Below are 25,005 nucleotides of genomic sequence, written 5' to 3'. Positions count from 1 at the left end.
TGTTTGTACTCTCACTCAGCCACACAGGGAACATTCCGAATGTCATATCACAATAGTTTTATTTATTTATTTTTTTGTTAGCTTTGTTAGTCAGGGAGAGCAGGCAAGAATGTCAGTAGAGGAGTATGGCAAGCTGACAAGGAGCCAGTTGGCTGAGATGTGCCAAGACAAAGGACTGGTGCATGTCAACCTGCCTAAAGTAGAGATGGTTGCAGCCTTAGTCATAGCTGCATCACAGACTAGCAACTAGGAGGACAATCAGACTGGCCTTGGGGATGTACAACTCTCAGAAAATGGACAATTCAACCTTTCCACAGACAAATTAAAAAATCTGTCTGGAGTTAAAGAGACTTGAACTGGAGGCCAAATATTTGGAACTACAATTCACAGAGAGACTGAGATGCCTGGATGCCAAAGAAAATGAGAAGCTGAGACGTCTGGAGGCTGAGGAAAATGAGAAACTGCGATGTCTGGAAAATGAGGAGAATAAGAGGCAGAGGCAACATGAAAAGGAGAAAATGACTCTTTGCAGGGTCATGGAGGTAAAGGGGGACGGGAGTAACAGAACCCCAGAGGCAACAAAGGTCAGTAAATCTCTTCCACAATTTACAGAGGATAATAATTTTGATAGTTTTATTCATATGTTTCAAAGAGTATGGAAACAGTGTAATGTTGACCAAGGGCGCAGAGTACAGTTCCTGATCCCCTTACTTCATGGCAGAGCTGTAACTGCTATTTCTAAATTGTCTGATACTGATTGCTTAAATTAAATTACTATTAAAATGTGTCTATTAGAGTGCTTTACGTAACACCTGAAGCTTATAGAAGAAAGGTTTTGTGAGAATTAATGCAATGCAAATGAAAGTATGTGTGAATATATTGCTGAGTTAAGCACTTATTTTCATAGATGGGTAAGTGGGTGGCAGGTCACCACTTTTGAAAGACTGGCAGACCTTTTGATGAGGAAACAAGCCCTTTACACTTTGTCTGAGGACATGAGAATCTGGTTACTGGATAGAGAATGTAACACAGCAGATGAGTTGGGGAAAAAGGGAGACCTATACCTAGCAAGCAGGGCATCACTGCACAGGAAAGGGATACCCAGTGCTGCTCATGGGTCTAAGTGAACCCATAATGGGCAGTCTAATCTGCCCCTACAGAATTCACCAGTAGCAGGAGAAGCCACTACTCCAGGTACACATCCAGGACCAAGGTTTAAATGCTTTAAGTGCAACCAGAGGGGCCATGTAGCATATAGATGTCTGTGGAGGCAAGTTGGGGAACAAAAGGTGGGAGAGCCAGTAAGTGGGAATGACAGAATGTCAGCAATAAGAAGTCTGGAGACAACAAGGGCAGCAAACTACCACAAAGGTTATATCCCATCTTAGCAAATGGGAAAGAAGCCACTGCTAAGAGACACAGCCTCTGACCTGAACATTGTGAAGCCTGCAATGGTTAAAGAGGAGCACTACTCACCTGGGCTGTCTACTCCAGTCAGAGCTTTAGAAGGGACCCCATTCCAAATACCTTTGGCTAGGTTTTACCTTGGCTGGGAGGGTATAAATGGAAGCAAGCAAGTAGGTGTGTTTGGGGGTATCCCTGCAGATGTCCTGATAAGAAATTATTTTGGTAATGCAATACCTTGTGTGCATGCAGTGAACATGCAGTCAGGCTTGTAGACAAGTATGTGGGTCTAGTAGCCTTGGGGGAACCAGACAATCTGAAGACTTGAAGCCAGGACTGGTGTGGTGGTTACTTCAGGGAGGGAGCTACCCTGTAGAAGTGAGACTGAAGGAGAGCCACAGCTGCTTCTGGGTACTGATGTTCCCTTGGACAGAGTGGCTGCAAGGTTAGAGATGAGTAATAGTACCCAGGCTGACAGTGAGGCACCACTTTCAGAGAATACCAGATTTCCTTTTGGAAGGGGAGCTGGGAAGGGTTACAAAGAGAGAGCTGAGACAGGCTCATCTCTCAGACCCTACATTACAAGGCCTGAGGGAGGTAGCTAGTGAGACACCTGATTCTCAAGGAAATTGAGAATCTGTATACTGGGACAAAGGGTTACTGTATAGACAATGGACCTCTGAGGGAGGGCTAGAGGGTGAGAAAATACAGCAGTTGGTAGTGCCCAGAGCCTACCATCTGGTACTTCTAGCCATAGCCCATGGTATTCCCTTTGCAGGTCATATGGGCATAAAATGTACCAAGAGACACATTATGCAGAACTTTTATTAGTCTGGGATTTCTGGAGATGGAACAGGGTACTGCAGGACCTGTGAGCAGTGCCAAAAGGTTGGCAAAGCAGGAGGCAAGGTCAAGGCTCCTTTGGTGCCTTTGCCTGAGATTGAGGAGCCTTTCAGAGGGTAGCTATGGATATTGTGGGGCCTCTGAATACCCCAAGTTCCACAGAGAAAAATATAACCTAGTGGTAGTAGATTATGCTACCAGATACCCTGAGGTGGTGGCTCTATCCTCCATTGATGCAGAAAAGGTGGCAAATGTTTTGTTAGAGATTTTCAGCAGGATAGGTTTCCCAAAAGAAATACTGACTGACAGAGGTGCCAATTTCATGTTAGACCTGTTGGGTTGTCTGTGGAAGCACTGTGGGGTGAAGCATCTAAAGACCACCCCCTACCATCCCCAGACAAATGGTCTTGTTGAGAGGTTAAACTCTACACTCAAGATCATGTTGCAGGCATTCTCAGACCAGTTTAAAAGGGAGTGGGACAAATATTTTCCCCATCTGTTTGCTTACAGGGAGGTGCCCCAAGAGTCCACAGGTTTTTCACCATTGAGTTGCTGTATGGGCATAGAGTGAGAGGACCTCTAGATTTGATTCACGATGAATGGGAGGGTGAGTGTGAATCACAGAAGGAGTTTGTTGTGGCATATGTCCTAAACCTCAGGATAAAGCTCAGGGAACTCATATGCTTGACCTGAGAGAACCTAGAAGAAGCCCATCACTAGAAAAAGGTTTGGTATGACAAGAATGCACGAGCTTGACAAAATGCTGTAGGGCAGCAGGTTATGGTTTGCATTCCCGTCAGACACAACAAGCTGCAAGCAGCTTGGGAGGACCCTTCAAAGTGAAGTATAGTTTAAATATTAACTATATGGCAAAACCGCTAGGCAGGAGGCAGAGGCACAAACTATACCATGTTAACATGATGAAACCTTGCCATGATTGGGAGACCCTGACACTAAGTATTTGAAGTATAAGGCAGGAAGAGTCTAAGGGGGATTTATGGCTACAGAGAGCCAGCCAGCAAAATCCCAAATTACTATGGTGGAGCCTAGGATTGCAGGCATATGATAGGACAGTGCAGCACTGTACTGGGTCAGTAATTCCAAGCCAGCTGGAATGTCAAGACAGGGAATGGGGTAAGATATTCCCAGATAGGCTCAACCCTCTCAAGCAATGTTTCTCTGGGTCATTTGAAAAAGTAGCTTTAATCTTCTTGGGTGGGGAGAAATGTACCAAACTGAGATACTGCCAGCCCAGCTATATGGAATTTTGTAAATAATTGCATGACATTTGTGACTATCAGCATGATTCATATGCTTGTGTTACAAATGTGTTAGAACTGTATGTTATATGTATGTCAGACTGCTGGTACAGAAGTGTGCATTGAACATGGTTTGTACAGTACTGAGCTTAAAACTGTAACCACAGTGTACCCTATTTGAATAGAACAGAAATGTATCTACACTATTGTAACTGTTCAGATGCATATATTTGAACAGTGAAAACTGGAACATGGAAGGTTAACTTGTAAAACTTCAGAAAAATGTGTTGTTCTTATGTTCTTATGGAGCTTTTCTTCATGGGACTCCATTGAAAATGGGCTCTTCCAAGCCCAATGGACTATCCCGGTAAACAAACTGTAAAATAAATAAATAAATGATTGAAATTAAATTACTTTATAACTGTGCCATAAAATAAAGTTTCAGTGCAGCAAAACAGGATGTCCAAAACTAGGGAGCCTCCTGCATTGTCTTGTAAGTGTTTTACTGTGTTATGTCTTCCAGCAGCTGCAATGATCTGAGGGCTATGTATTTTCACAGGTAGATGCCAAATGCTGGCAGATTCTAGCAATAGGGGTTTAGGTTGGGAACTAGGAGAAGAAGTGATGTCATCCTGCAAGCTATCCCAGCAGCAATATTTCCAATATTAATTTAAGAACTCTCTGAGAGAGAGACTGAGTATTCTTTAGTTTTTCTTTGACCTGACAAGAGGATCCCATTACCACACATCTGCCTTGCTCTGTCAGTAAGTCTAGGGAACAGTATAATTCTCCTAGATACAGTCATGAATATAGTGAAGTATAGTTTAGATGTTTTCTATATTTATTTGAGACTGTTCTGAAATGTTTTAAGTATTTCTTGTGATTTTGAACTCTGGTGTAACTGTGATTATTTATTAAATATTTTCTTGTTCTTTTATTATTTATTATTAAATATATTTAAACCTTTCATTGTGGCTGATCTGTGCAGAGACATATTTATGTTCTGAGAGTGCTTGCATAATTATCTGGTGACACTGTGGGCCACACCTAATAGCCTTGCTCTTGGTCAAACTACCATTTGTATTAAAAGTAACCTTGCACAGTAAAATTGGACACCCTTTGTTAAGGGCCTTAAAGTGGCTGATAAGGAGTGGCTGGTGTCAGTGAGAGAGTGTGTGTGTGTGTGTGTGTGTGTGTGTGTGTGTGTGTGTGTGTGTGTGTCTGTGTAAATCAAATCTCAAATAGTGTGTGTGTTAGCTACATGGGCAGGGACACGAAGCACTGATTGGACAGAGAGGGTGCTAGAGGTCATTGCTTGGACACTCAGCTAAAATCTTAACTCTATAGCTGTGCGAGTGGGGAGTCTTATTGGGGATCTGGTGAAAGAGGGAGAAACCAACCTTTGGCTGACTGTGGTCTCTGTGTGCTCTTAAGGGAAATTGCAATCGATGCAGACTGCTGCATCTGAAAATACTGTGTGTGTACTTGGCATCCTCCCAAGTGTATGTGCCCCACAGGTGCTAGTAGTGAGGATTGAGGCTCCTTGATTACTGGGCCAGTGGTGGGGTGTCACATCTTGTACATGAAAATTGCAAAGTGGATGGGAGACAAGACCAATTCTTGACAAAATCTTACAGCTTACCATTAAATATGTTAACTTCATGCCAAGAACATGGACACAGCTCTCATTCCTCGGACACATAAATCAAATAGCTTGGAGCCCTGGAACTCCATTCCATGCTGTTATACAATTTTTTATAAGACATTTTAGACTGAAATATTATCTGCCTATTCAAAGTACACAAAACACAAGTAAACAGTATGGGCAAACTCCCATAATATGTTATATATACACACACACCCACACACATGTAAATCTGTCATCTATCTATCTATCTATCTATCTATCTATCTATCTATCTATCTGTCTGTCTGTCTGTTTATCTATCTATCTATCTATCTATCTATCTATCTATCTATCTATCTATCTATCTATCTATCTATCTATCTATCTATCTATCTGTCTATCTATCTGTCTATCTATCTATCTATCTATCTACACACATACACATCTATCTATCTATCTATCTATCTATCTATCTATCTATCTATCTATCTATCTATCTATCTATCTATTTCTCTATCACTCTTTCTGTGTATGTATGTATATTCATAGATAGAAGTATCTCTTTCTATCTATCTGTCTAGGACAAAGAGTTGATCAAGTGTTCCATGGCCATAATAGTATCTGCATTACTCCCCTGAATTTGAGTCTCAGCTATTAAATAAAGGCTCCTGTTCAGCATTCTGGTATATGTTTTAGGTGTCTGAGTTACTCCTTTTTGAAAATATGGACCACTGTCTCAGTTTGTTAGACCAGAGGTTCCAGCCTTCATGCAGCAATAAAAGTGCATGTTAACCATGGCCTCCCAACAAATCCTTTGGCATTTCCAGATTAATCTCATGCACTTCCTCAGCCCTGCCACAGCAAAACAGAATAACTGCCAAAGTAACATTATCTACTGAAATGGATCCATTTCTACCATCTGCTGCTGAGACAAGAGAATGCATGTCAGTATGATTCAGGAGTTCTCCAAAGTTCTCCTTCCACATCTCAGCTATATTTTTGACTGAGTGAGCATTTCAGACATCATGTCTCATCTTCAGAGTTGTCAGATGTTTTGCCATCGTCTGTTTGAGGGCATCTGAAAGTCATTTGCCATGGCTTTGCTAAACTCTTTCTATACGTAGACCTTCACTTGGTGACTGTAGTTGTTGCTGCTTTCATTCATTTTCCGTAGTCATACAACAAATCTAGGGACACTTCTGTTACAGCTTCATGGATAACTTCTGTCTTTAACCTCATTGCTTCCCCCACATCTGATGTCCATCAGAAGATCTTAGGGTTACAACCATCACAAATACCAAACACTTTGTAGAAAAAATTCCTTCTTACTACCTCAGCTTGGTTGCATTGAGACTCCATGCCTCTGACCTCCTAAGATATATGGTAGAACCACTTCTTGATATTATCACACACAGAAGCATTGACTAGGTGTGCCAGTACTTTCACAATACCTGTTTGGGTATACTAAGTTTGACGGGTCTATATTATAACATCGAAGTTCTCTAACATCGAATGTTATAATATCGAACCCGTAATGTCGAACGCTGAAAACAGCAAAGGTGTAGGACATCGAATTCTTTCCCAGGGAAGGAATTCAGTGGGTTGTTGCTGTGGCTTCACTGTTTTCAGCATTTGATATGTCAGAGCATTACGGGTTGGGTTCAGGTAAGTATTCGATTGTGTGTAGGTTAAGGTTAGGGGGCGGGTTAGGTGAGCTATGGTTAGGGAGTGGGTCAGGTAAGTGTGCAGTTGTGTGGACATTAATGTTAGGGTGCGGGTTCAGGTAAGTGTGCGATTGTGTATAGGTTAGGGGGTGGGTTAGGTGAGTTAGGGTTAGGGCGCGGGTCAGGTAAGTGTGCGATTGTGTCTAGGTTAGGGTTAGGGGCGGGTTAGGTGAGTTAGGGTTAGGGCGCGGGTGAGATGAGTGTGCGATAGTGACGGACCTTAGGGTTAGGGTTGGGTTAAGGTAAGTGGATAGCTAGTACTGTATGTAAAGTTTAGTTTAGGTATAGGATTTTAAGTGTATGTGTGTGGATGGCTGTTTTTTGTGTGTGTTTGTGCTGTGTGTATGTTTCTTGGAATAGCAAATTTTTTCCCTCGGAAAAAAATTTGCTATTCTGACTGTTCAATGTTTTCACTCTTCGGTGTTTAGGGTTCGATATAATAACATTCGATGTTACAGAACTTCATTGTTATGATATAGACCCAAATTTGACTACCTCCTGCACAAGCCATTTGGCTCAAACCTCTACCAAATAATGATATGCTGATAGTCAGCAACTCTCTTGACCTGAGTATCCAGAGCGTATTATCTTATGATCATAATAAAATAAATCATTGACCTTTGATTCAAGATGTCTTAGTATAAAGTATACTTTTGAGCAACATAATGTATCACTGTAATATTTGTTATAGATAATAGCTGATGAGCATAGAATTCAAACATAATTTAACACTTTATATTTATTATCTCATACAATGTTTATGCTGTCAATGTCTAATTGCTTTGTTGCTCATATGCTGTGGGTTCATGGGTACTTCATATCCTGCAGCATGTTTTATTTGCATTACACCTAACAAAGTTTTAGCATACAAATGAATTTGAAGTCATGAAATAAGCTTTGGAGATTAAAGGTCTTAATGTATCGTTTTTTATATTAATTTATCAACTGCTGAAACCAACTATGCACTAGCATCTGCTTTGAGGAATAATGTGGGAGTAATATAACTTAATTCAAGACACAATGGATTGGCAGTTAGTGCAAGAGACTAAGGCAATATTATGCTAATGAGCTCATCATGTAACCCAGGGTTTGATTCCCCTAGTCTCCATTTGTCTACTGTGTAACTCTGAGTAAGTCATTTGGCAGACAGTACTCTGGGAAAATTGTCAAACCTACCTAGGCTTCTCAATGATGCTCTGAATTGCATATCTAAAAACTACAAATAAAACTGAGCAATCAAACTCGGAACAACAGAATGAAGCAAGTTAGTAGTCTGTAATCTTAGTTTCCTGAGCTAAAATGCCACAGGAGTCATTATAGCAAATAGGTTTCAGTGAGAATTGTAATTAATATTTTCTGATATATATATATATATATATATATTAATAAGTTGAAACTGATTGCCTCTTCAAATCCCCTTGAAATAGTCAAATTAGCATATTATTTTCATTATGTGGTTATAAAAATACACACAGATAGTGTAAGTATGTGTATTTCAATTGTGTATCTCACATATTACTGCTTAGATCAACTAATCACTAGAGATTTTGATTTTGTCTGTAGCTCCTTCATTATGTCAAAAATGTTTACATAGGTAAACCTTGTAGAAGATTGAAAGAAAGAATTTATGAGCATGAGCTGGAAATTAAGATGGCAAGAAACACTAATATGCTGTATAGGCACTTACATGACCACTCGGATAACAAATTTAAATTTGCGGTGGTTGAGCCTGTTAAAAAGATTTGAGGGTTTATATTACTGAAGAGCATTTACTGTTTAAAGAATTGGTCTGGCATTTAAGATTAAATGCTACAGTGGCCTCTGGTTTGAATGATGCTTGATCCATTACCCCGTATTTAAGCTCAAAAGTCTGTATATTTAATAAGGAGGGGGTAAAGCAATTTACATTTAAGTGTCTTTATTTTTATACTTTTATATTTTTTGTTAGTATTTGCATTATTTATTGTGTTCAGAATGCTTTTAGTGAATGCATGACTTGAATCAACAGTAATGAATCCATTACTTTTTAGTAGAGTCATGTGATATTTGAATAGTATATAAACTGATTGAATTAATTAAATGGTAGTTCTGAGGAAGTCCAACTTGGGATGAAAGTGCTTAATGCTACTGTTTTATGTAATAAACTTAGGTTCGAGGAAGAAGGTGCCTGCTGCATTTTTCCACTATACTTCTTGGTTCTAAGTATGTGTATTTCAGTTGTGTATCTTGCATATTACTGCTTAGATCAGCTAATCACTTGTGATTGTGATCTTGTCTGTAGCTTCTTCATTATGTCAGAAATGTACATTTCTGGACCACTTCTGGTCAGGAATTTTTTTTCGATGCAAACGGTGATCCACCTGGTTTCTATGACATTCTAAACTGGCAGCTCAGTCCTAATGGCATATCAAGAAATTTTTTGGTTGGTCATTTTGATGCAAATGCACCACCAGAACGTGATCTAATCATCAATGAAACTGCGATTCAGTGGACTGGTGGACAAAAGCAGGTTTGTAAGAACACTAGCACTGGAAAAATGTAGTCCAGCAACGACGAACATTCCTTTCAATAGCAGACTTCTTTTACAGTGAATCCTGACTAATATGGCCACAGTATGATAAGTACATACCACTCTGCCTGTAACTTTTCTTAGGCTCCAAATACAGAAAAGGTTGAGGAGTGGAGAGAATACCTAAATGATACCTTTAAGCGAAAAGTATAAACATAATCCTGTTTTATCTACTATGTCCTACCAATATCATTTCATTTTAAGTATTTTGTGTTAGTTTTAAATTGTTTTAACAAAACATAATGTTACTCTGTTTGCTAAACTGTCACATTTTATGTTTTACAAAGGCTTTTTCCACACAGTCTACTGTGTAGCCCTATAACATGACATGATATTTGCTGTTTGTTCCCTGCAGTGAGTCCCATCAGTCATTTGTAGTGGTAATACATTTAATACGGTTTTATTTGAGAATCTGTGGAAAGACTGTTAGCACATATTTTCAGTGTTTTTTTAATTAATTTTATTCTTTTTTTTTCTGCTATTTCCAGATTAGACTTTCATTTATAAACTACTGATAAAGACTTACTGAATGTTCTGCATTTATAACACATTATACATTTTTAGCTGAAAGAAACATTTGTAACATATTATACATTTTTAACTGAAGAAAATCTTTCTAGGTCTAGATTCCAAAAGACTTGCTCTCAGCGTAAGTGGCTTACTATGGTGTAAGTCCTAGGGATAAATAAGCTTACCCAGGGAGACAGATTCCAAATGACCTGGGGTGGTATTCCTAGTCAGTAGAGCAGATGCGTTAGGCAATTCTGGAGCAAAAGCAGACAGGGGCAGCTGAGTTGCAATTTATAGAGACCAGTCATGCCAATTTGTGATGTCCTTGAGTGTAGGTATGCAAATGAGCAGATAATGAGATGATAATAAGAAGGGATGTAAATGTTCTTATGCTAATTAAGGCTATTCAGTGTCAATTGCAATTCATAGTGAGTTTTTCCCACTTTCCCATGCTTGTTGCAGATGCAGTATAAAAAGTTAAAACTCTCCAAAAGTATCAGAGTTGCGATTGATGAAAATGATATCTCTTGTGGCAAGCATTGCTATTACTAGGTGAGAGCTACTTGCCTTGGCTGTGCCAGAACTACTTGCACTTAGTGGCACTTGCCTACCAAGAAGGTAAAAATATAGACAAAAGATTACTCACTATAACTTTGATAATCAGGAAATCCTTGATAGGTTTGAAGTGGACAGAGACATTATTTGGGTCTTAATGAGCATGTTTGACCCCCATAGGGGCACTGGAGTAATGCATGGACTTCCTATTCTTGAGTACACTGAAGTATGTATAGTCCTCACTGTACTTGCTATGAAGACATTCTAGAGACAGTCTGGAGACACCTTGAGGATCTCACAGGCTTCTGCTTCCAGGATACTGAAGGAGTTCCTGGATGTAGTCATTGCACATATGCATCAGAGCATCTATTTCCTGGTGTCACCTCAGGACCAAGCTCAGACTATGTGTGGCTTTTATGGGATGGTATATTTCTCTGAGACACTAGGAACAATAAATTGCACCTATGTCATTAATGTTAAAGGTAGTTGCTGTATAGTAATCTGTATTTTCTTGTTTTAAGGGGATGCAAATATCCACTGGATTCATGGTTCATGACTCCTGTGAGAAATAAATCTGGAGCTGCCAAGGGGCAATATAACACATCCCTGCCCAAAACACATATTGTGATTGAGAAGATGCTTGGCCTCCTGAAGGGCTGTTTCAGGTGCTTGGACAAGTCTGGGGGTGCCCTTCAGTATGATCCAGCTACTGTGTGTAGGATATTCACTCCCTGTTCCATGGTGCATAATGTGATTATGTGCCAATCTGGTGATAAAGCGACTCATGCTTTCACTGTAGCTCCCAGTTCTAGACCCACTATGATTAATGATGACCAGCCAGCAGCAGTAATAATGGACTTCATGCAGCAGGCTCATGCACAGCATGTGGCTGCACAGGTTAATCCGGGCATCTGGTCCAAACCTATGGACCAAAGCATTCAGGTTAGTGTTTCCTTTAAAAAAATGTAGAGCATAATAGATGTATGCAGTGATACCTGTGGGCCATACTGTATGGTGCAAGGTCTACTGTCATTGTTCATCTGACATTCTCTCTCATCTTAATATACTTTATTTATTAATAGCTGTTTGCCTGAGTGCTCACTGATTCCTGTGCTGTGACGATGCAACGCAGCAAATCAATAAATAAATCAGTAGTTGCACATGCCATACTTAATAACTGTTATTTTTAATAATTTATTTAGTATTCAATAGAAAGTGGTACAGTCAGCAATGAAAAATGTAACTTTCATTTTTAATTTATCTTTAAAGAATTATGTCGCAATGCACATCAGATTTCTTTCTTACCATTAGGCAAAATATTAATTGGTCAGATTCTGTCTTCCTTTGTGCAATGATGAGGTATATATGTACTTAGCAAATGTATATAAATTTCCCTCCTCCCCACAACACACTTACATATACACACAAATGTACAAGATTTCAGTTTCAGAATATGGTGAAAGTAATAACTGAAAAGGGAATAACTTTGCATGTATGTCCACCACAACCCTCCCACAACCAACTAAACTTTAGTTTCATTACACGGACATAGCTGTACCACAGTAGCTCCAGATCAGTTGAGTTGTACACAGCTCAAATTGTAGGCTTGGTGATGGTGCATCAGATCTGGATGATGGGCTACCATGAGAACTATAAGGTGAGTTAGTGTGATGGTGTGATCTAGAGGAGGAAACTGAGCCTCCTGTCAGTGACGTGACAGTATGTCTTGACCATGACCTTGACCTGGAACATGAGGTTCTCCTAGGTGTAGAAGACCATTAATATGACCTTTAAGAAACATGTTGTGATTGCTCACTGTGAGTGCTGACATTACTGTCTTCACAGCAGTGTTAGTATTATGTGATCTTCCCCCATGTGTCTGCTCAGTCCCCCTCTCCTTCATCTCGTTAACCAGAGTCCAGCTTGACTGTGATATGTTTGAACCAGTGTATGATTGGATGCTGCAACTGATGCTTGGTATGCCACCAGGATATGCACCAGTGAAACCATGGCTTTGTCCCTCCTGTCTGCCATTTCAAACGGTTTGAAATCTTCATGCAGACCCTGTTGGAATGTAACCCATTCTAGCTAACTTTCTGTTATACTGGCTTGAATGGCACATTTCCTGTTGTGCTGCCAATCTTTTATATATTTCCAGAGGAAGTTCAAAATAATTTCTGTACCTAGCACTTCTTTGAAATGTTGTCACTGTGGGAAGTGTAGCCTGACACTGCCTGTTTTTATCCTCAAACTGTTCTTCTGCATGTGGAGACAATGGTGTAGAGGTGCATGTTTGCTCCTGTTATACAAATATGAGAGGAATGTCAGCCTGTGTTTGACTTTGTGATGCAGTGTCACTTTCTGTAGAATCACTAACATGTTGTGAAGTGAGGCAGCCTGTCCCTATATTGGGAGACTGCCTGCCACTTCTGCATAATGACTAGTAAATACAACAGCATCATCATCATCAACATCTTCATCAGCACCATTATCATCATCATTGTCAACAATGCCCATCCTACTGCAGACTTCATCCATATTTATTGCTACAGTTGAACTGTTTGTTTCTGATGCTGACTCTTTTAAAATAAATCATTGTAACACATTAATAATACTGCAACAGCGTACGGTCTAGCATGCTTACATGGAGTGGACACTTACCATGAAGTCTACCTTCATTTTCATTAGCTGCTGAATTGTACAAGACTGACTTAATAATAATAAATTGTGACATGTTTTTAATTACAGCACTGTTTGTCACCATTCAATGTTAAACATTTAAAAGATGTATTTTTTAAACCAGCCTTCAGGAGTGGATGAATGTGATTGCTGCTGCTGCAGACTTTGGTCTGATGGAACAGTGTCCACTCCACCTCTAATTATTCCAGTTTCAACATCTTCTGTACCATAGTCATCTTCAAGGATGGACAGAAGGTATTCATCATCTGGTGTTAACTTAATAAGATTTGGAGTCCCCTATGTACCGGCCATGAAAATTGCATTCTACCTTACCTTGCTTCTACCATGTTGTACCATATCATTCTCCGATTTCTTCCACTGTGCCCGAGATCTGTTTCTGCCACCAACTGCATTGATTTTAACAACTGTTTGGTGCCATGCTTTGCTACTGTTGGCTTGTCTGGGCCCCCCTTTACCAAACAGCAGTTGTTATGAGTATATGATTTTCCTCATAACTTAAGATATCATGTCTATGCCTGGATCCCTTATTCTCCATCTGTACTATACAAGGAAAAAAAAGAGCTATTGTCAGACACTTACCACAGTATTGTCTGCATAACATCAGTATTTAATGTGTAAACCACTGGCCTGCTCTTCCTGGCACCAACACACCTACATAAATAATCTAACACAAATGTGATTTCAAAGACCACAATTTCAGATTTTCCAATACAAAAATGCAGTATTGTCTGCCATTGCCAGGCACTATTCCTCCACTGACATCAGTACAATGCTTTCACTACATATCTATATTTCTGTGTTATGTACAGTAAACTACATCAGGTTCAATAACAAGGTCTAAATTGCATGGGCAGTAACAAAGTTTGGTAATTATCTGTTGTTCAGTTTTTCTATTTTCAGTGAACAAAGCACTTGTCAAACAAGATGCAAGCAGTTCCCCATAATTAAACACTCATTCAATGTAAAAGCACAATGCAGTTCAAAATGCATTGCAATTGATATTTAAAACATTAGCACAGGAGCTGTTCATTACCCTGTTTATAACTATTATTTATTTTATAAACTTTTTCTCACTTTTGGATGTCTGAAGTATCCTAAGTGATCTGCCACCTCGCTCAGCTAATGGTGAAACAATATGGTGCGGATCAACCTTGAGGCACAAATGCAGACTGATTCACATGTTTAGTATACAAATTAGGCTATTCTATATGCATATAAAAAGCAAACAGCAATACCACTGGCACACAAATGAGCTTGAGCAAAAGAACGAAAAAAGTCAGCATAAAATCAATAAAACATCAGCTCAAGTTCAAACCAGGCACAATACTGACTTACAAGTGCACTCGCTGGATCGCTGGTAAGCTGTGCTAGTGTGTAAAAGAAACAGCCAAAGCTATAAATCCACAGCGAAGTTCCACATTAAATAGGATGTTTAAAGTCTATGCAGACCAAAAAACAGTTTATAGATGTAAAATGCTGACAGTCTCTTCAAGCAAACTGGAAACAGACTTGGAAGTTAGAAACCTTCAATAATTCCAAAACCTTTATTCAAGTATAAAAGGGGTAAGCGCTTTCGCCAAGCGGCTTTTTCAAACCATCAAAACCATTGCATTGAACTGACACACCTTATATACAAAGCTCTTAATTAGTGGGTGTTCCTTACAGAGTCAAACATTTAAAGGTGTATGCCACATAAAATCAAAACAACATTAACTAAGAATACAAATGAATATTTGCACATAAGTATATAAAAAAGTTATATATAATAAAAACTATTTATATATATATATATATATATATATATATATATATATATATATATATATATATATATATAAAAGACTTACACAACATGGTAACATACAACTGAGCAATAATTAAATAAGATGAAAAAATAAATATAAAATAAAATAAAAAATAAAAAACTAAAGTGAAAATGCATGAATTCATTTAAAATTAATTCTTCTACTTTTGAGTGCTGGTTTAAGGGGGATCCCGTTTTAGATATTAAATTATTTGTGAGGAATATACAACTAAAACTGCCTTTCAATAATGCCTCTACTGAGACTCAGAAGCCAGTATATCGAAAACCTGGTGCCTATGTACCTATATTGCATCCACTGTTGGATGCTTATAGCAAAATTGTGGGGAAAGATTTATACACAATGGCCGATGGAGCCACTGAGAAAAGGAACAGGGATAATTTGACATTTAGACAAAGAAAGGAATTGAACAATTTGAAAAATGATAGAAACATATCAATTAGACCAGCCGATAAGGGCGGCCCAATTGTAATCCTAGACAAGACCAGTTACAATATTAGCATGGAAGAAATGCTAGGTGACAATAACTTTTATGTTTCTATTACTCTCCCAGATGTTGGAATACATGTAGCACAAGTATATAATAGCCTAGAAGACTTACTTAAAATAGGTCTAGTAACAGATGAACTTTATAATTTTCTATTTGCTCATATGTATGTGGCCATGTTGTGTAAGTCTTTTATATATATATATATATATATATATATATATATATATATATATATATATATGTATATAGCGCTTACCCCTTTTATACTTGAATAAAGGTTTTGGAATTATTGAAAGTTTCTAACTTCCAAGTCTGTTTCCAGTTTGCTTGAAGAGACTGTCAGCATTTTACATCTATAAACTGTTTTTTGGTCTGCAGAGACTTTAAACATCCTATTTAATGTGGAACTTCGCTTTGGATTTATAGCTTTGGCTGTTTCTTTTACACACTAGCACAGCTTACCAGCGATCCAGTGAGTGAACTTGTAAGTCAGTATTGTGCCTGGTTTGAACTTGAGCTGATGTTTTATTGATTTTATTCTATATGCATGTCTATGAATCTAGTATAATGCAAACATGTTACAAAGTACATTGGCGTATTTCATATTTTTGCCAATTGCAAATGCACATGGCACGCTACATGAATGAGTCTGAAAAGGCATGGATGCACTGCGAACATTCTGAATTCCACAGCAGTCTACAGCAATGACAAGCTGTTTGCACACATGTGCTGCTTGGCCAAAACAAGCCAATATAGTGGAACAGTGGTAAAATGTAAAATGGAGTGTTCTGAATGTCAGGTTGCAATGAATGTGAAGGTCAATCCCTGGCCATCCAGGTCTGTATGTCGCACACTAAAAAGTAATGCATATACAAAAATCCTAGAAATACTGCCTCACATTAGTATTGACACATCTTTTTATACTACCTATTAATAAAAAAGAAATGAAAACAAAAAAGAGATAGGTCCAACTTCAATGAATGAAATGAAATGCTGCTAAAGTCAGAAATAAGAAAATATGTAAATATTATGAAGACAAATTACTGGAAATACCTAATTTATTTAAATAAAATTAGACATAGTCCATTATTAATTGTATGGTCTGGTGTTTCCCTTTATGAAAAAACAGGTTGTGACAAAGCATTTTTGGTTACACTAAACATGTCAATGTTATCAGCACCTGGTCTAATGATTATGCCAGCAAAAAGGGGGTGGTCAAAGTGATGTCACACTTCTGTATGACTTCTTCCTGGAGAAGATCTAGCCTAGGTGTGCATGCATACCAGTCAGGGGCGGCCCGTGCTTTTGGACTGCCGGACTGCAGCCCCCTCAACTATAAAATAAAGAAAAATAAAGAAATAAAAGAAAAAGTATAGAAATAAAAAATAAAAAAAAATTGCGGACTTTTGCGCATGTGCACTAGTCCGGACTGCTGCTGAGATAGTCAGGCGCATGCGCAGATTGTCTCAGCAGCAGTCCTGACTGGGAAACATTAAGAACGGAGCTCCCAGAAGTCTATGCAGTTTTAAACTGCATAGACTGTCCTGGGAACTCACTGGGAAAATGCGTCGGGGTTGGACTGCAACGTCAGCAGTCTGGAGTTTACTGCAGTCTCGTCGGGAAGATCTCGTGACAGGGGGGCATGGGCGTCGGGCTGGTGTGGATTTGTGCGGGTTTCGGACAGGGATGTGATTGCTACAGGATCAGTTTTGCAGCTACAGGGAAGTGGATTTATGGGGTTTGGTGTGTTTCAGTGCGGTGGTTTGCAGCTACAGGTAAGTGTGTGTGTGTGTGTGTGTGTGTGTGTGTGTGTGTGTGTGTGTGTGTGTGTGTGTGTGTGTGTGTGTGTGTGTGTGTGTGTGTGTGTTTGTGTGTGTATGTGTTTGTAAATATTTCTAAATATGTGTGTGTTTGTGAGTGCATTGCTGTGGACTGTAGTTCCTTCCAGGACTGAATTCCTACTTCATGGCAGTTTTTTCCTAGGCTAGGATGTGACTTTCCACAAGCCTGACATGTATAAAATAGGCACTGCAAATTAATTGAATGAATGCCGACTTAGGACCCCTTAAGAAAGAGGAGACAGAAAGAAACATAAGCATTTAAGACCCCTTAAGAAGGAGGAGACAGAAAGAAACATAAGCCTACTTACTAGATAAATTATGAAAGTGTTGACTGTTTGCTGTAATCCAGACATGCAGTAAGTGGGGAAAATATTTATTCCAATACAGAACATGTTCTCTATAAGAGGACATAGTGACAGTTTTCATGTTTGGAAAATAAATGGTTCATGCCTTACTTCATAGCTGTACAACCAAAAGGAAAGGAATGGAAAGGATAAATCTTGGTAACATAATACATGAATTTGGAATACATTAGACATAAATTATTAAAACCAGATCACAGATGAGAGTATTAGAAGCAGCTCTTAGTATGGTGGCTATAATTTTAAATATCCATATATGGACATTTCTTGTCAGAGCATGAGACTATAGGAAAGTCCACCCTCTCATCCAGTACAAAAAAATCTTCTGCCCAATTTATTATTGCTGATTTTGTACTAGTTTATATTGTTGAATGCTCTCTTAATGTGTTTCAGTTGCAGTGTTGTGGTTTCCTGCAGTATTAAGCAGAAAGTTAGAAAATGCTTTTGCTTTCCAAAATATGAGAATATTTGCCATTTTTCATGATTTTGACAAGATTATACTGAACAAGCAATGATTTTTCTGTAAAAAGTGGGACAAGAAGTACAATTTTATTAAAATAAGTTCATGCAGCTCCAACAGTAACAAGCTTTGTAACTTTGCTCGACAAGCAACACAGTAAGTTCAGTATAAAACTTCTCCCTGAGGGATTCACAATCAGACACTTTAAAAAAGTTGGACCATGGGCTACATACCCCTACAGAAGGAAAAAAGTTTGATAAAAGTACTCATCAGAGTGCAGGCCCGAGTTTATACAGCTGCTTGGCAAATTGCCACTAGATGGTTTATCATTCAAGGTGGCAACTGTAATATTAGCATGGGCTGAGAGGCATTGCTGACTGTTAAATGGTTAAGTAACTCTGTTCACTCAGTCTGTGTGAGTGAAGTGGTGAAAACTCTTTAAATTTGAGCATGCAGGAAGCAAGTCTACCCCTGTGCTGCATCAACTAGGATTTTATTACATTATGGAGGGGTATGCTTGAGATCTCCCTCACAAGGATGAAGGGCACCCCACTAGCAAAATAATGTTTTAACATTATTTTTTTGTTTGTTTGTCTGGGTCAAACATCAGATCAGCTGATTCTGTTTCTTGAAATGGTACTGAACATTTTTCATTTGATCATAAACTGTTGATAGAAATAGAAAAAAAATATCATCTGGTCTGGCTTGTTTTAATGCATTGTCAAAAAGTAGAAGCTTCTGGTAGAAAGTGTGAAAATCTGTGCTGATTTAGCAAGCACTGTAGGAGATGGGCCAGTTACTCGGTATATCATCGTTACCAGTAATGCACAGTGTGTAATAAGGTACCTAATGGTATTAGCCTTCATACAATTTAGCAGACTGGAAAACAGAGAAAGGCCCTATGTGAAAGCAGGATGTGAAGAGAAAGGATGTGTTAGAGAACGGGAAGTGCAGGTAGCTTCATTATTAGTTCATCAGAAAAGTGCAACACCAGTGTGCATACTTGTACAGGCCACTGAATCCGTACAGTCAAACGTGATGCCGTCACCTAATGGGCAGCCAGTCCCAATGCTGTAGTCATGTAGTCCGATGTAATAGCTTCACAAGGTAATATTGTGGTCCTCGCTCACACCCAGGGGTGTCAGTGACAGATGCAAGCACCAATGTCGGTGCATTTGCAAGTGTGGGAGTGAGCGGGTGTAAGCATGTTTGGCTACCAGTATGCGAGTATTGCACTGGTTAAGTGACGGCACTCAAACTAAGACTGATGAAAGGAAACACGAGGCAAAAAGATGAGTTATCAGTGTTCACGGAGGAGGTGAATTGAAGGGGCAAAAAACTGTAATAAATTTATATGACCATAAAAATGGTAAACATTGGTGTGATACATGATTAAATATACGTATGTAAATGTAGCATTATAAAAGATCTGTCCTGAATGCACCACAAACATAGTTGTGTTTGATGTGGGCTGACTTTCACTTGCTTGTTTATTAAATTCCATAGTACTGTAAAACAACCTTTTATTCTAGCAATAAATATATAGTAACACAACCTTTTATTCTAGCAATTTTCTAAGTTTATAAGATGACTATTTGAAATTTGTCCTTATTTTTGGGACTGTAATACCCTGTTATTGGCTTTGTCCAGGTTTTTTGTGCTAAGGTTGACAGCTATGGCAAGAACTGAATTCACTGAATATGTTTGAGGGCTTTATTCCCTCATTACTGGGTTTGTCCAGGTGTTTTGTGCTAAGAGGTTGACAGCTATGGTGAGAACTGAATTCATTAAATGATAGCCATTTAAGTTTCAGTCTTCCTCTCTTTCACAAAGCAGCTGATTTGGCGTAGTGGTATGTTGCTCTGATTGTTTTGCACAGGGACCTTGGCAGTAAAATGTATGGTGGTAACACAGCATTTTTTACTTTCACAAAGCAGGTGATTTGGCATAGCGGTATGTTGTTCTGACTCTTTTGCACAGGGACCTTGGCAATAAAATGTATGGTGGTAACAGCATTTTATTCTAGCAGCTTTCCAAGATTATACAAGCAATGTTTAATGCGTCCCTGGTGTTTGCCCTTTTGACCCACCCCAATAAATTTGGCTTTTTCCAGATTTCTTGTGCTGCGAAGTTGAAATGCAGTTGAGTATTGAGTAGATTTTACAAGGAGCTGAGAGCTGCAGGGGAAGAGAAGTTTAGTGTTGATTATGCTAAGTCAGCTCGCATTGCTAATGTTGTAAGGTTGTGTACTTGCTTTTGATGCAGAAGGTTGTTGGTTCTACTCCCATAAGGGATGAATGCTGTTGTACTGAAAGTTAAGATACTAACTATGAGCCTGTTATCAGTTTGCCATCCATTTCCTATTGCAATATTACTAGCTTATTTTTAATGTAATTTAGGCAATTTATTCCTCAGGGGCATCAGACACTTTATTTTTCGATGAAACCATGAAATATAAAGGTGTTTGCTAGCAGCAACCTCTTCATTACAGATTTATTTAACACAGAATTATTTAGATGACTTTTTTACTACTTCAGAGATTGTGCATATTTACTGATAATGGTGGACTGTAGAATTGTGCATATTTACTGATAATAGTGGACTGTAGAAGTTTGAGTAGACTTTTATGATGGAAATGTTCTGAATTGGGCAGTTTTGCCATTGGTGCATGCGTTTTGTTTCATTGTTTACTGGAAAAAATGTTCAAAGCAATAGGAAGGTGTACCAAAGAGCACATGTATGTTTCATATGCAAGGGGCCTATGATTTGAAAACAGCCCAGAATTAATCTTTATCTGCCATGGGTAAAATGTATTTTCTTTGAATGTGGGTTTCAATGTTGTTTCAATGAATGTGAGTTTCAAGGGCAGAGAAGTTTTAATGCCAAGTTTGTTTAGCAGATGTCTTAGTGTTTGTGCTGTAAAATGCAAATTAAACTTTCAAATGAAGTTCAAATCATCATAGAAGTAAATCAGTATGCACATTAGTGTTTATGGTAAATGGAGTGAAATAGCCAAGTAATGGATCATTGGATTGGCTGCAGGGGGAAGCTCCATTCGACCATGGTTTTGTGAGGGGGAATGGCGGCAAACTTAGACAGCCCCAGCTGAACTATACCTCCCAACTGTCCAGATTTTCAAAGAATGAATAGATTTTTTGCTTCTTATTTTTGGTTTGTTCCTCATAAAATTTGTGGTTTTCTGGCAAATCATTTAGGAATTAAGTCACTAAATAATGACACACTGAGTTTCAGACTTCATAACCTTCAGAAAAATGTATGCTAAAGTAAGACCTGTTCTATCAACTGTCTCAGTTTATACAAGAGCAATTTTTAGTACTGTTTATATGTTCCCCAAATATATTTGGCCTTGTCCAGATTTATTGCATGAACAGGTTGAGAGGTACATGCAAATAAATTGCTTTATTGAATTAGGCATAGCCAAACCTCTCAACTGTCCCTGATTTTGACTCAAAATGTTGCTCTTCCCCTAATGATCCCTCCACAAAATAGCAAAATAGTAAAATAGCAATTTTGGAAGAAAACATGGAGGGTTTATAATTAAGAAATAACTGTAAAAGTCAGTTAGATTACTTTTATTTCAGAAATGCATGTAGATTATTTTATTTTGTCAGCTGCTAAAGTTAGCAGTACTAATATTAAAGTGTCCCTTCTTTGACAGGTTCCCAGCTGTATTGTGTTGCTATAGCCTATTTTATATTTTTACATCCACATTTTTGGTCCATTTTTCATAAAATTGTGTTTTATGGCAAATTAGTGACAAATCATTAAAGACTGAAGTTAGAAAATAATGACAGACATTTGAGTTTCAGATTTCATACCCTTCAGAGAATTCATAGTAATGCAAGACCTCTATTATCTTTCTAGGTTTATAAGAGCAATATTTTAAAAATTGTCCTTAGTTTTGGGCCTTTGTCCCATTTCTTTGTATGGCTTTGTCCAGATTTCTTGCTCTGAGGTTGAGAGGTATGACAAATGTGTCAGGGCCATCACAAGTAAGCCAGAGACATTTCAAACTGTGACATACTTGTTGCACCCCACTCCCCCATGTAGTGACTCTGGATGTGTCAAAGCAAGGCAAGGAGTAGTTATGCAGTGTAAATGTGCAGAGTATCCCCCCCCATCCAAGGTAGACACAAGTACTAGAGTGGCCTTACATCTGTCCTTGATTTTTACAGAATGGTCTGGTTTCTGTCATATTTTTTGTACTGCTGACTTATGCTTATTACTCAAAGTACCTGTTGCTCTGTGTTTAAGTAGCAATACTTTAATGACCATCAGGTAAGCTTGGCTGAGATTGCAAGATGCAAGTAAGCTTTAATAAGCATACTGTTAAAGAATTGCCAACATTGAAAGCCTTTATGTTGCCATGTAGAGAATACTTAACTAGATAATGTATAAGCCTTGGGTATTGAAATGCGTATGACGGTATTTGTAATATAGGACAGGATTACATTATTTTTAAGAGTCTCATTAAACTTGGAGACTTCCAGTCATCTCTGCAGGCTTTACCCGTAAACAGAATGACAATCGTGTGGTCCATAACCTGTACAGTAATCCTTTTAAGCAATGTATCTTGAGCTTATTTCTTGTTTGCTTTTCATTTTTTACTTTGATCATGTTTTCCCCATGAAACAAGTAGATGTCAGGCAGCAGGTCTTTTTTTTTGGATAAGGAACATTTTTACAAGTGGGGGCATCAGAGATTTCTACTGTCAGCATGTTACTTGGTACTTTAATAAAGCTGAATATAAATTATAATTAGAACTGCAGTGCAATAAATGGTTTGAGTTGAATGCTGCTTGTTTTTCTTATACTTGATTTTGACTGGCATTCCATTAATGCATTTAAAAAAAGTAATTTATTTTTTCATGCCTCACAACCTTTTTTGTTTCCATCTATAATATATATATATATATATATATATATATATATATATATGTATGTATATATATATATATATATATATATATATCTATATACATATATATATATATATATATATATATATATATATGTATGGGTCCTTGTTAAATGATGGAAGTTCAGAACATCGAATTTCATATAGCTGAAACCATATGATCGAAGTTCTAAAACTTTGAACATTTAAACGGAAATCTCCATACAGTATGGAATGGGAACATTCCCTTTTCCTCTTTGAAGTGCGATCTCGGAGTTGGTATATTTTAATAGTGGGGGGTAGGGGGGTGCAGGGGGGCTTGCCCCCTGCATATATGTGTTTTCATTTGTTTTTGTTTTTTTTCTTTTTTTAAATGTTTGAGATTACAAAACTTCAATCATATAGTCCTGACTATATGAGTTCGATGTTTTGTAATTTCGATCATTCAATGTAGGCCCATATATTTATGTGTATGTATATGTATATAAAAGACAACAGAGGGTAACAAATGGTACATGTACTTCAACAGACAGATATCTTAACCTGAAAATATGTATTTGAGATGACATGCTGACATGCATTACAAAAATCAATAAATAAATACCATTTGTTCATGACAGACAGAAAATACTGCTATTATCTTGTTAGGAAATTACTGTAAGAAATGAAGATTTCAGTAAAAGAAAGAAACTCCTTGTGCTCTAACTGAAGAGTGCTCTCAAACAATCTGGAAATATATCACTGATAAGTATATTTCTTGACACTTCTTTTCAGAGTTCTGCAGTGTGTTAATTTTTGCCTAACTAAATTATTTTATATATTTGCTGACTGAATTATTTTATATATTTGCTGGCATTGTTTTTGTTTTTGATCTGAACTGAAACTTGTCCCCCCCCATTCCTGTGGTGGTGTTAAAGTTTATAAAACTGGTCTAACAGCTTTTTGTTATCAGATATACATTGTTAGAAACTCCTTGTGTTCTATCTGAAAAATGCTCTCAAACAGTCTGGAAATGTATCACTGACAAGTATATTTCTTGGCACTTTAACTTTTCAGAGTTTTGCATTGTCTTAATTTTTCCTGACTTAATTATTTTATATATTGGGTCACCAAATTATTTTAAATATTTGCTGGCATTGTTTTTTGTTTCTGATCTGTACTGAAACTGGTTCCCCCTATTCCTGTGGTGATATTACTTCAGCAAGAGCATGCCTGGGTTTCCTGCAGAGTTCTAAAGCAGCAGGAAAAGAAAAAAAATACTTTGAGTGGATTAAGTACCTCTGTTTTACTTTTTATTGCTTATTTTCACTATCCGTACTATTCCTAGCATTTTTGTTAACTTTGCTACATGTTTAAACTGTTTTTTAAATTTTGTTACTGTTTGCACTTTAAATGATTGTTTTTAAGTGTTTTTCAACTGTTTAATTGCTGAGGGCTACACACTAAAGTATGCTAGCCATTTTTGTGCCTCAAAAGTGTTTTTATTACTGTATCTGTTTTAATTTTTGAGAACCCCCCCCCCCGCAAAAAAAAACAAAAAAATCCTATCTCTCTACTAATTTACCACCTTTCTCTAACCAGTAGAGTCCGGTTTTCAGATCTTGCTGAATTCTGGTCTGTTTTGTAGTTTCTGTGCTGCACAGACCTTACTAAGACAGAAGGAAGCTTCTCTGTTCATCAGTGAGAGTGGTGAGCTCTGAGCAGCCTATCTGTCATTGAAGGAGTGGTTTTAGCTCAGAATCTGGAGTTTTATGGGCAATTTTGGGCTATTTCTATCCCTTTCATCTTTCTGTTTAGAAAACAGTGTTTGCACAGTTTATGCACTTGTATTACCTCAGTAGGAGACCGCCAGGGTGTCCTGCAGAGTTCTACAGCAGCAGAAGGAGAAAAGAAAGACTTTGCGTGGATTAAGTACCTCTGT

General features: G+C 38.0%; 1 protein-coding gene across 1 annotated transcript in view; it reads left to right on the top strand.

Moving 5' to 3' along the window:
* The window catches only part of LOC122808217 (vomeronasal type-2 receptor 26-like), a 173,390-nt gene that overhangs the window by 22,908 nt on the left and 125,477 nt on the right, over positions 1–25,005 (top strand). The window contains exon 2 of the mRNA XM_044079181.1: positions 9,139–9,366. Coding sequence (XP_043935116.1) covers positions 9,139–9,366 — 228 coding nt within the window. The remainder of the gene's footprint in view (positions 1–9,138; positions 9,367–25,005) is intronic.

The sequence above is a fragment of the Protopterus annectens genome, chromosome 8.part0, assembly GCF_019279795.1.
Source record: "Protopterus annectens isolate FY-2018-M chromosome 8.part0, PAN1.0, whole genome shotgun sequence".
NCBI classification, from domain to species: Eukaryota; Metazoa; Chordata; order Ceratodontiformes; family Protopteridae; genus Protopterus; species Protopterus annectens.
This window is presented reverse-complemented; position numbering and strand designations above follow the sequence as displayed.